This window comes from Sinocyclocheilus grahami, unplaced genomic scaffold (genome assembly GCF_001515645.1).
Source record: "Sinocyclocheilus grahami isolate Dianchi unplaced genomic scaffold, SAMN03320097.WGS_v1.1 scaffold65.1, whole genome shotgun sequence".
NCBI lineage: Eukaryota > Metazoa > Chordata > Actinopteri > Cypriniformes > Cyprinidae > Sinocyclocheilus > Sinocyclocheilus grahami.
The window spans coordinates 102217-115568 of record NW_015505244.1 but is presented as its reverse complement, the minus strand read 5'-3'; the positions used below and the strand labels follow the sequence as shown (position 1 = coordinate 115568).

Here is a 13352-nt window from a genome sequence, read left to right as displayed (position 1 = left end):
TCTAAATATAATGCTTCCATCTTCATTGAATTCCTCATTCCTCATTGTAGAGCAACTAACTATGTTTTTCCAAAAGGTAACTCAACTACAGCCTGACTATTTTAAATTAGAAGCAGCCTGGCAATCTTCACTTTCTAAGTAGCTTCTCCATCAGTGAAAGGAAGCGAAGAAGAGAAAGTTATATTAGCTCATATGGACCCTGCAGTACTCATTAGGCTTAGTGAGTGAACACAGTGTCAGAAGCCATCATGACTAAACTCCATGACTGATGGAGAAAAATGAACTTGTCTACACGTGTTTGCCCCTGCAGAATGAGATGAAGAGAGCGAGTGTGTGTGTCTGTGTGTGTGTGTTCCTGCTTTATTCACATGCTGCTTCTCCATCTACAGATCTCCTACCATTAGGGACATGGTGGTCCGCTGTATAGCCCAGATGGTCAACTCACAGGCTGGGAATATTAGATCAGGGTGGAAGAACATTTTCTCTGTGTTCCATCTCGCTGCTTCTGATCAGGATGAGAGCATAGTAGAGCTGGCCTTCCAGACAACTGGACACATCGTCAGTAAGTGTCTGATGGAGATCAAGGATTCTCTGATTTAGGCATTATGAAGCATTTTATTTAAAATAATTAATTGTTTTCCTTATTTAGTGTTTTTTTCCTTTCCCTTTTTCATTCCACTTATTAGTCAAGGTTTTTTTTTTGTACCAAAAAAGTAATTTAGTTCTATATGAATAATATAGATATATATATATATTGTTATAAAATAAAGGATTGAATTATTGTTATTATTTTTGTAAATTATTACATCTTAACAGTATTACAGCTAAAAATATTCTATTTATATTTATGGTATTTATTATAATTTATAATTTTTTACACTTACCATTTGAGTTTTGTGTGTGTGTGTGTGTGTGTGTTTTGTTTTAGTTTTTTCCCCGCCCTACACTTCTGGGTGGAGTGGAAAGGAAGATTTGCATTGTGAACATTTGTTAACTTTTAATTAATTTTTATTTGTATAAAAGTGCTGTTTGTAAAAGTCCTCTGTCGTCTCTTCTCTCCTCACAGCGAATGTATTTGAGAAGCATTTCCCAGCTACCATTGATTCCTTCCAGGACGCTGTCAAATGTCTGTCTGAGTTTGCCTGCAACGCTTCTTTCCCCGACACCAGCATGGAGGCCATCCGTCTCATCCGTCACTGCGCCAAATACGTCTCCGACCGACCTCAGGTCAGTGCTAATGAGTGCACTCTCCATACCAGCTGAATTATGATCTGACCCCGGGTCAGGCTTTAGACAGACATTCACTAAATGGGTTACGCTTGAGGAGACCACAGAGCACTTTTAACGAGAAATCTCTCATTACCAGACGCCGTAATGAACAAAACCTAAAGGCCTTTATTAAGTAGATGGAAAATGTAAACGATCTGTTTTCTGCTCTCCATGAAGGGTGACTGTGTTATGAGCTGTGTTTGTGCTTGTTAAGTGCTTTAGTCCTCTGGTGTTTCTGAAGTGGAGATTAATGAAGCCCTCCACTGCTTCTCACTGTGGGTTGCCAGATTGGGGCAAAAACCTTTTGATCTGTGAATGGAGCTTATAGTCAAGCAGCATGTGTGTTCTGGTTTGTGTTGAGTATGTGCTAAGCAAATCAAATAAGGGTCTGTGATCAAACTGTGTTCTGTGTCGGCAGGCATTTAAAGACTATACCAGTGATGATATGAATGTTGCGCCGGAGGACCGTGTCTGGGTGAGAGGCTGGTTCCCTATTCTCTTTGAGCTGTCATGCATCATCAACAGGTGTAAGCTGGACGTCCGGACCAGGTTAGTGGCAAACCCACAATACAGACAAATCTCAAAACGTTTTAGATAAATGTTTTAAACTACAGCATGAGAGTTAACTTGCTCCTACAGTGTGTTTTTTTCCCAGTAAAGTTTGTAAAAATCACACACAAATTGTAAAGAATTGTGAGAAAAAGCATTTAGTAAACAAAAAAATTATATTTAAAATATTTAATGTTTGAGGTGGGAGTTTTTTTTTTTTTTTAAAGAAATAATTTTATTCAGCAAGCATGCATTAAATGGATTAAAATACATTAAATTAAAATGCAGAAGTGACAGTAAATATTTTTATTTTATTTCAAATAAATATAAAAAATTATATTCAACAAAAAAAATCCTTAAAATACAGTACTAAGCAGCACTGTTTTCAACATTGATGACAATAAGAAATGTTTCTGTGCACCGAATTCTGCTTTGCCATCACAGAGTAAATTCAATTTAAAAATATGTTAAACAGTTTTATTTAATTGTATTAATGTTTTACAACGTTGCTGTTTGATCCGTGTACTTTAGCTTCCATTCGTTTTGCATTTTTTAACCCAGAAATGAAATACAGAAAATTTGGTTTTTCGTTAGTGGTTCAAACGCTGATGAATAGAATAAGCAGACACAAACAAAATTTCATTATTCAAAATTTGTATTTCAGTAAAAATGATATAACGCTTAATGTATATAAATGCTAAATTTAATTTCTAGCTTTTTTAGCATCCCAGACTCACGCTACTGACATTGCTACCGGTGACCTATTGCTTTATGAAAACCTTTGGCTTAGATATTTTTATGATCTTGATCATTTTTCACGCCTAAAAACATGTATGAAATACTCGTTATTTGCATTTAAATGTATCCAGGGCCGGTTCAATACGGGAGTGCTAGAGGGAATGAAACGAAAGCAAGAGCACCTCAGATGAAGCTATAGAAATAGTAGAGGCTACTAGCGAAACATCTTCCAAACGCTCCAGTGTGTATTTGTGTTTGAACTCTGGAGAGCTTCAAAGGTTTCTATTTTCAGCGCGTTTTAATGAGTGATGCTTTTTAGTGATTATAATCTTTGCGTGATTTCTTGGCTATAATCCACTCGGAATTTGAATACGTTTTGTATTTCATGATGCTAAGAGGACCAGTGACCGCTCACACACTGCAGAGTTCCGGGACTGAGATCCCCATATAATTGCGGCATTTATATGCGGATGTCACTATCATTGCAATGATGTGCATTAAAGGTGACATATCATGAATATGTCTTTCTGGCGCATGCCACAAACATGAACCACAGGTAATACTCGTCTTTTAAAAGGCTTCATTTAGATAATTTTACATTAAATGCATCATTTAAGTCACTTTGAAATAAATCACAGTAGGCCTATGTATCATGATAAAAAAAGCGACTTTACAATACTTTAGGCTATAGCTAATTATTTTTCGGACCCCCTATCACTTTAAGAACCGCTGGTCTACACAGAAGAAAGCCCTGTCTAGACTCTGCCCCAGTATGAGTTGTGTTGAGCTATTCATTAGCCTGTTTGTTTGATGAAAAAAGATTCAATGTAGTTGCAATAAATGCGTTAAGAATTCACACAACTGCAGCAGTGGAGGACTATTATTCTGCTGCGTGATACTGTGGAAGAACTGATGATGACACGGTTTGATCTTCGGCTGACCAATCAGCAGAAAGGGGCGTTTAATTCCCACCCACGTGTAGAAATCGAATATTCAAGCTGTTTATTAATTTTTCCACCCATGAACAAAAAAATGAAAATTTAAGCTGAATTCTTTTATCGTTTTTTGGAAAAAAACTAAAAAGGAGCCATTTCCGCATTTTTCTACTTTCAATATTAAATCAAAAAAACGAATGATTGAATGATACACAAATTGTAAAAGTGCACAGACCCTGTTTTTACTGCATTTTAATCAAGTAAATGCAGACTTCTTTGAAAAACAAACTAAAAATCTTACCAACCCCAGCCTTTGGAACGATACTGTATTTTAATTATATTTTCAAGCAAAACATTTCACAAAAACATTTAAAGTGTGCTTCAAGTGTCAGTTTTCAGGCTACAGTTACTGCTAACAGTTTAATACTGAAATGTTCTTGGAATCATGCGTACAGCATTGTCAGTCTTTTTCACCCTATCCCAACGATATATTTTTGTTTTGTTTGTCAGGGGTCTGACGGTGATGTTTGAGGTGATGAAGACGTACGGTCACACCTACGAGAAACACTGGTGGCAGGATCTGTTCCGCATCGTGTTCAGGATCTTCGACAACATGAAGCTCCCTGAGCAACAGACTGAGGCAAGTCAACATCAGCACTGAAACCTGTCCTAGAAGACAATAAGGCGTCCATTTTAGAAAGTGTAACCAGCACAGATATCGCTTGGAAAGGGACTCTTCATAATCATATGGTAGCACTCCAGTATCTTCATGCCAAGGATGGAAAACCGTGGCTAATGTTTTATTTTGTATTTTCCCTCAGAAAGCGGAATGGATGACCACCACCTGCAATCATGCACTTTATGCTATCTGTGACGTTTTCACACAGTACTTTGAATCTCTCAGCGATGTTCTGTTAGATGATATCCTCTCTCAGCTCTACTGGTGTGTGCAGCAAGGTGAGTGTACAGTACCAGCAAGGGACGAGTTACAATTGCAGTACATTTGCAGTGACCCTGTTGAGAAAACAACACGCATTGTTCAAAATACTGAGGACTGGAATATTTTGTGTATTGGCAGTTCATTGAAAATGCATATGTGAATTATGACTTCAGGTCATGATCTCACTCGCTCTTCTCTCCTCACAGATAATGAGCAATTAGCGAGATCAGGCACTAATTGCCTTGAAAATGTGGTCATTCTCAATGGTGAGAAGTTTAACGCTGAGACCTGGGACAAGACCTGCAACTGTATGCTAGACATCTTCAAAACCACCATCCCACACATGTGAGTGTTCACCCAAAGGTTGTTTTTGTTTTCTTTCTCCAGAATTGATGGTTTGATGTTTTCATAAGTGGACATTTTATAAAATGAATGTTAATAGTGTCCCTCTTATATAAATGTGTAAAAATGACTTAATGCCTAGATAATGGTAATTTGCTTATATAGCTTTTTTTTTTAAATCTCCAATAGAAGTGAGAGAAAAAAAAAGCATTTAGTTCTTTCTTCTCTATACCAAAATCAACCCTGTTAACATCATATTTTTACTTTCCTAAAATAATCATCTATTCCACAATAAAAAAAAATGTCCCAACGGCTTTATTCTTTCAAGAATGTGAACTCTTTAAGGACAAGTCTTGTTTTTATCATGTTTTACATATCAATAGGCATCATGATCTTAAAATATCAACCCTGTTACCATGATTTTGCATAGTAAACAACTGACTATTAAATACTCAATATTTGTAGAAATATCTGCAATAAATTATCTTTCTAATAAACATCTTGTAACTAAATTAACTTTAAAACGGTCAACCCTGTTACTATGATTTTGTAAAGTAAACAACTGATTATTAAATGGCTCTATTTGTAGAAATATGTGCATTAAAATCTCTTTTGAATAAACATATTGTAGCTAAATTAACTGTAGAAGTGTCAGCCCTGTTACTGTGATTTTTTTTTTTTCTTCTTCTGAATATTTGTGGAAATATTTCCATTAAATTCTCTTTCTAATAAACAGGTTGTAGCTAAACTAACTGTTAACGTTTCAACCCTGTTACTATGATTTTGTATAGTCAACGACTGATTATTAAATGCTTGATATTTGTAGAAATATCTGCAATAAATTGTGAGTTTTTTTTTTTTTTAAATAACTTACACAGAAGGCATGTAATGTCAAATAAAGCTGTAGAACTGTCAGCCCTGTTACCATTGAATCCTGTTACTGTTTTGGCATAATTGTGTAAAGAAGACATATAATTCTATTTAAAAATAAATAAATAAATAAATAATTGTATTTATTTAGCTTGATATGGCAACCTAATCATTATACTGTAAAAGGCACCTGCTGCGTAGCATGACCCCTCTAACCCAGCTCTGTGTTGTTTTCAGGCTGTTGACGTGGAGACCGGCTGGTACAGAGGGAGATCACGTGACTCAGCTCGACTCTGATAAACAGCTGGTATGCGAATAAGATTTCCAGTCTGTGCTCAACGTTTAAGTGTTCATGGAGGGTCATCCCAACCAGATGCTCTTCTAGTGCTGTATGAGTTCATTTCATGTTATAACATTAAAAAGTACTGATCTGGTGCTTACAGGACTCCATTTCCCAGAAGTCAGTGGATATTCAGACTCGGTCAGATGACCAGCAGTCAGTGAACAGTATGGAGAAGGCTTTGGCTGACAACCGCAGGCAGAGTCAGTTCAGTGTGGCTTCAGGCATGTGTCAGGGTGGCCAACCATCCAGATTATTGTTCTTTATTGATCTTTTTTTTTTTTTTTTGGCTCCACAATATTTCATACTTGAAAGATTTGAAACTAAACAATGAAACTATTATTATTATACTCATTAATTTTAAGTTTTTGCAAAAATACAACAGTATTTGATAGCAGAATGCCACAAATGACCAGTTAGAATCGAGAAAATCCAGAGAACCATGTAATAATCCTTAATGGTTTTCATGAATTGAATTTAACAGTATTATTTTTAGCCCCGATTTTAGCCTGATTTCATAATGCACTCAGAGCCTACTGACTATCAGCTGGTCATTTTGTGTTTCCATATGCAATCTCCCCAGAAGTCCAGGAACAGCGGCTGTTTGCAGCTCTGCTCATAAAGTGTGTCGTCCAGCTGGAGCTCATTCAGACCATAGACAACATTGTGTTCTTTCCTGCAACTAGTAAGAAGGAGGATGCTGAAAACTTTGCAGCAGCACAGGTACCATTTTAGGATCTTCACAAACTCTGATTATGAAATATATATATTTGGGATCGCGATCGGGAAATCCATCCATCCATATCATCATCAGAAATGTTTGAGAAAAATTGAGAAAATTCAGTTTAATTATGCTATATTAATAATATGTGACCCAGGACCACGAAACCAGTCATAAGGGTCAATTTTTCGAAATGAAGATGTATACATCACATGAAGGCTGAATAAACAAGCTTTCCATTGATGTATGATTTGTTAGGATAGGACAATATTTGGCTGAGATACAACTATTTGAAAATCTGGAATCTGAGGGTGCAAAAAAATCTAAATATTGAGAAAATCGCCTTTAAAGTTGTCCAAATGAAGTTCTTAGCAATGCATATTACAAATCAAAAAAGTTTTAATATAGTTACAGTAGGAAATTTACAAAATATCTTCATGGAACATGATCTTTACTTAATGTCCTAATGATTTTTGGCATAAAAGTAAAATCAATAATTTTGACCCATACAATGTATTGTTGGCTATTGCTACAAATAAACCCCAGCGACTTAAGACTGGTTTTGTGGTCCAGGGTCACATATATTAATAATAACATATTAAAAGTAATATACTACTAATAATAGAAGATTAAAAGTTTAAAAACCCTTATGCTAGGCCACAACATCATTTAAAAGGTTATCGAGTAAAACTTGTTTTATTAAAGGATTTTTGATAAAGTTATAGTGAGTTATACAGTCTAAATGAAGTGTGTTTTCCTGCAGAGAGATGCTTTGGACGCTGATGTACACGTGGATACTCAGGACCAGGGAATGTATCGCTACCTGACCTCAGAACAGCTGTTTAAACTGCTCGACTGTCTTCTAGAGTCTCATCACTTTGCTAAGGCCTTTAACTCCAATAACGAACAGAGAACCGCGCTGTGGAAGGCTGGTCAGTACTCGTGATCATTTCTTTGTTGTTAGAAACTTGAGATGCAATAAATATATCCATTGTTAGGAGTTTATTTCTCCACATCTACAAAAGCCGCCACATAGCTTACAGGTCACGTCGTATCACGTCCTCCGTTATCAGATAGAGCCACCTGTGTGGGCTAATGGAAAGTCTGTCACGTCTGGCTTGATTTCTTCTCCTGTCCCACATTAAAAGGGCTCATTGTGTCTCTGCGTGTGTGATCAGGTTTCAAAGGGAAGTCGAAGCCCAATCTGCTGAAACAGGAGACCAGCAGCCTGGCGTGTGGCCTGCGCATCCTCTTCCGCATGTACACGGACCAGAGCAGGCAGGACGCCTGGGAGGAGGTGCAGAGGAGACTGCTCAAGTAAGACATCACTGGAACCGCTGTGCTCTCAGGCCCTCCAGCCATGCAAACATTATTCAGCTAATTACATGCTCATAGCTTCTGCTGTCTTTGGTACAGTTCACAACTTTCTGTGTGCCTGAAGAGACATCTTCTGATATTTGAACTATAACAGAAATCAAATATTATCTTAAAGGCCATAGGAAATCAAAAAAAGAGTTTGTGGCTTTTATTCCTTTAGGGTAAGATTTTTTTTTTTTTGAAAGAAATTAATACTTTTATTCAGCAAGGATGCATTAAATTGATCAAAAGTGATAGTAAAGACATTTATCATTTATACAAGATATTTCTATTTCAAATAAATTAAGTTCTTTTGAACTTTATATTCATTAAAGAAACCTGAAAAAATGTATCAGTTTCTGCAAAAAAAACAAAAAACGATTTCAACGTTGAAAAATAATCAGAAATGTTCCTTGAGCAGCAAATCAGTATGATTTCTGAAGGATCATGTGACAATGAAGACTGGAGTAATGATGCTGAAAATTCTTTTTAATAGTTACATTTTAAAATATATTAAATAGATACTAATTACAATTGCTTTAAATTTTAACAATATATTTTTTTTTTAATTTCAAATAAATATTATTTAAATGAAATATGTATACACACAGACTAAAAATATAAAATAAAGCAATAATAAGTAGTACTTACTATTCTGGAAAAATTGACCAAAAATATTGATGACACATTCTGTACTTGCTTGTAGATTCAACAGGGTTTCCGCGAGGTCTTAAAAAGTCTTACATTTAGTTGTATCAAATTTAATGCCTTAAAAAGTCTTAAATTGTACAATAAAGTCTTAATTATGATTTCAGGAGGTCTTAAATTTGGGGATGGAAAGACCAGAAATAATTTGAATACAAGCACACACACAGCAGCACAGTGAACTGTTTTGTGCACATAAATAGGCTAAATGGAAATTTCTGACACAAGTTCACGCCAGCTCTTACATTAAAAATAAGATGGAAAGATAAAAAATGAATAGTTTCCATGGATCTAGTCTTTGCATCTGTTTGTATAATAGGGTCCTAGTAGAAATTCTGAAACTGCAGTCTCCGGTATTGCAGGAACACAGTATTGGGGTTGTTTTTGTTCAGACCAATGTGAAAATCGACCCATGTTTTTACCCTGCAAACACACAGAGCTGTAAATGTGAACTGGTGGATCGATAAGAAGATAATGCATTATAAAAATCTAAACAGTAAATTGTATTCATATGTTATTTAATGAATAATTTATTGATAATAATAGTTTAAATTAATATAATAATTAATACTTTTGACTCGTCCATTTTATTAAAAATGGTTTAAAGGCTGAAATGTGAAGTGTATCATTTTATAAAACTTTGTTTTTGTGAAAACTTGAATCTGAACTGTAAATCATGCTATTTACAGTCATTTTAGTTTAATATGTTACTATAGACATTGCCCTTACCCGCTCATATGGTATTAATTTTATTTGTGCAGGTCTTAAAAAGTAGATGCAGAGACCCTGTTCAAATGATATCCAAATATATTACATCCAAAATATATCCAAACACACCACCAACTAGTAATGACAAGTAGCAAATTATGTTCATGACTGTAGCACAAATTAAAAGTGTGTATTTTATAAAAGGGAGGGATACACTTGTGTGTCCCACGACAACATGAAATGGCATTCGCTGACTATTTTACTTCCATCATGTGACAAGTTTCCAGGTATAACTGTTCCAGTATAAAAAATAATGTCTCTTTAAAATAATGTCCAGTAGAACCCTACTGGATAAACTCCCAGGATGTTTTGACGGGACGATCCAGAGGTTGTCCTGCAGGAATCCAGCATGCAGCTAGAGTCAAATAAAGACTTCAACTGTAGGAATGTTCAGAATCTAAAAACACCTGGACTTCAGAAGGGCAGTACATTAAAAGCCATGTTGGTTCCTCATTCCAATTTGTTCATTTTTATGATGGACAAAGGTCACTCTGCTTAATCATTCCTGAAGTGAGAGTGTGGGTTTGCTTTATTGAATTGGGATTGGTGCTCTGGCATGGATCCAACAGAGAAACTAGTTGAGTAACAGACATTAGCGCTAGCAAATTAAGCTTTAAAATGAGAAACACACTACACTGAGCACTAATTTCACTCTATCCCAGAGTCGCAGACCTGTGCGCTTCCATTTAGCATGAACACAAGTGTCCCTGACTCTCAGACTTCACTGCTAATAGGGTGTAATCATGAGAAAGAGGCCAGGTCAGACTCTGACTTCCTTGTCTGCAGGAAGACTATCAGAGACTCTAATCATTGGCCCAGTGGCACTGCAGACACGCTTAACCAGGCTAAAGGGGATTTAGGTGAGATTAGGTCATGATGAGTGAAGGAAGTTGCAGGGCAGATGGGGGATACATAAGACAAATGAGGGGAGGAGCCTATCAGAGGTCACGGTAGAGGTCACCAAGGCTGTATTCAAGATGTTTGCGGTGTACGTGGAATATTTATGTGAAATCCTGTCTCTTTTTCGGTCTGTTAGCGTGTGCAGTGACGCTGTGGCTTACTTCCTGACCCTGACGTCTGAGAGCCACCGCGAGGCCTGGACCAACCTTCTGCTGCTCTTCCTTACCAAAGTGCTCAAGATCAGTGATGACAGGGTGAGTGTCTGATTCACTGCTGATACATGTGTGAAGCTGCATAGAATTGTTCAGCCCAGCATTTCCCAACTGAGGGTTTGCAATCGCCTAGTGGTTCATGATGGAACTGCAAGACTGTTCATGAGATTTCTATGAAAATAATTTTACAACAAATGTAAATGATAAAAAAAAAATCTAACACTTTACTCTTATTTAATATTATATTTTAATATGGATATTTCATGTGCTGACGTCTGATACTGGCCATTGAGCATTCAAGCCTTGTAACTGTACCTAATAGCTTGTAAGTGAAAATTGGTTATATAAAGTTTTTGACTTAATATATAAAATATGTAAATATATTTGATGAAATATATGCATTTACGTACTTTTATTATTTAGTAAATATGTTACCATATTTAATCATTCATAATACATTTTGTTTTATACATTATAAACACTATTGTTCAAAAGTTTGAGGTTGGAAAGTTTTATTTATTTTAAGAAATGAATATTTAAGAAAAAAAAACATTCAGCTGATCAAAAGTGACAGTAACAACTTTTGTAATGTTACGACATTTAAAAAAAATCTAAAATGCTGTTCTTTTGAACTTCCTAGTCGTCATTTTTTTTCCCACAAAATATTAAGCAGCACAACTATTTTCAATGTATTAATAATAAAATTATATTATGAAATGTTTCTTGAGCAGCAAATCAGAATATTATCATGTGACACTGAAGATTGGAGTAATGAATGCTAAAAACTTCAGCTTTGGCAACACAGGAATAAATTCATATTATTATTTTTACTGTATTTTTAATCAAAGAATGCAGCATAAGATATTTCATTCAAAAACAAAAAATTACCAACCCCAAACTTTTGATGGTAAATATTTTTAGTAAATGTGATATGATGATCCATATGACAGCAGCTTGAGATCTATTTAACAGAAAAGTGTTTTAATTCCAAATCAAACTAATTGATATGAATGATTAATGCTCAGTCATTTTTTTTAATCTTGCTCACAGCACTAATGCATTACAGAGTCACACATAGAGACAATACCACTGGTTTGTGTTGATATAATCAATTATGAGAGCACGCCTGGTGCTGATCAACACAGGGTTAATCCCATTACACCAGGGCATGCGGTGGGAAAATGTAAAGGAATTCAAATACATGTGTTTTCTTCGCAGTTCAAGGCCCACGCGTCTCGATACTACCCTCTGCTTTGTGAGATCATGCAGTTTGACCTGATCCCAGAGCTGAGGACCGCCCTGCGCAAGTTCTTCCTGCGCATCGGATTGGTGTTCCAGATCACCCAGACTTTGGAAGCAGATCAGCCATCAGGCGTCCAAACTCCCAACGACGCCTAGAAGCAGCAACAGCAGTGTCTTGTCCTGAACGCCACAGACATGCAGTGGTCTCCTCTTGTGATCCGCAGGACGTGAGCATATGATCTCCTGCAACCAATGAGAAACGAGGAGATAGAAAAGATGGACTGCGTCAGATATGATGGTACTAACATCAACCCCCCGCCTGCCTTTTCAGGGTCTGCTCTGGACAAACAGCCAATCCCAGTTCAGGAATTACGTCCCATCCACTGGACAAATTACCAGGCCTTGTACAATAGGATCAGATTATCTAGAACATCATGAGGATGCTGAATATTGCTACTATTATACAAATGCTTGACCTTTGAGATCTTCAAAAGGTCAGAATATAGTTCAATACAGTGTCTTGGCATTATATTAAAAGCTGTTTGAAGAATGGCAGAAGGGTTGCATATCAAGCGATGTGATGTTTCTCAAGTGATTCAGATTTGTTTTTGTTTTGTTTGCACCGCTAATGGCTAACATTAGCATGAATAACTCCGAAGAAACTAGTTGTACAGAATTCCAGCTTTGTAATAGAATCTCATAACACTAGATTTTGGTTTCTGTATCTTTTTGTTTGTTTCTCGGAAATTTGCTGCACTTGTTTTCTTGATCAAAATGCACTGGAGATTTTTACTTTTGTGATAAATTATTGAACTATGCCATCTTTCCCTCCATAACTGTCCAGCTGGAGATTTCTAATACGATATGAAGTGATGAGTTCAATTTACTCCATTTTATATATGTTGACACTTTTTTAATTAAACACTGAGGGCAACTGAGATCCTTGAAAAGGAAATAACTGGGACTTGAGAACTGAGGGCGAGTTAAATGTGAGCTGAATCTGAATCACTGGTTTGTATCCATGTTTGAAGTTAGGCTTCACTCTACGTGTACAAATTAAAAAAAAAAAAGTTAATATATTTAAAATCTTCTCTTTGGTTTTGGGGGTGGGTTGTATTGTATAGAAATGAATGATAGCTGCGCTTTAAAACTGTTGATGGAATAAGGATGTGAAGCATTCCTGGCTAGTGAGGGTGACTGTAATGGTACAGCCCTGTAAAGTTTTCTATTATGGAATAAAATGATCTGTACAACTCTATACCACACTGGTTCTTATCACCACACATTCTAATCAGGTCATAGGTTAATAAAGTTTTGGAACTTGGTGCATTTGCTCTGATGAATTTTGAATTATGAAAGGGAATTCCAATATTTAAAAAAAAAAAAAAGGATTTTCTCAAACACTTTAAAATTACAAATGTTCCAAAATATTTCTATTTCAAACAAACAAAAATATTCCGGGAGG

The 13352-nt window shown here is 36.0% G+C and overlaps 1 protein-coding gene across 5 annotated transcripts in view; it reads left to right on the top strand.

Moving 5' to 3' along the window:
- LOC107584936 (brefeldin A-inhibited guanine nucleotide-exchange protein 1-like) overlaps positions 1-13145 on the top strand; it is a 73317-nt gene extending 60172 nt beyond the window's left edge. For 4 of the 5 annotated variants that reach the window (XM_016271712.1, XM_016271711.1, XM_016271710.1 and 1 more), the window contains 13 exons: positions 390-562; positions 1067-1227; positions 1688-1818; positions 4002-4131; positions 4313-4448; positions 4638-4776; positions 5881-5950; positions 6087-6207; positions 6567-6706; positions 7468-7636; positions 7883-8021; positions 10570-10687; positions 11864-13145. In XM_016271712.1, coding sequence (XP_016127198.1) covers positions 390-562; positions 1067-1227; positions 1688-1818; positions 4002-4131; positions 4313-4448; positions 4638-4776; positions 5881-5950; positions 6087-6207; positions 6567-6706; positions 7468-7636; positions 7883-8021; positions 10570-10687; positions 11864-12043 — 1807 coding nt within the window. In that variant the 3' untranslated portion in view covers positions 12044-13145. The remainder of the gene's footprint in view (positions 1-389; positions 563-1066; positions 1228-1687; positions 1819-4001; positions 4132-4312; positions 4449-4637; positions 4777-5880; positions 5951-6086; positions 6208-6566; positions 6707-7467; positions 7637-7882; positions 8022-10569; positions 10688-11863) is intronic. The other variant, XM_016271709.1, reaches the window with a different exon arrangement.
- The last annotated feature ends 207 nt before the right edge of the window (positions 13146-13352 follow it).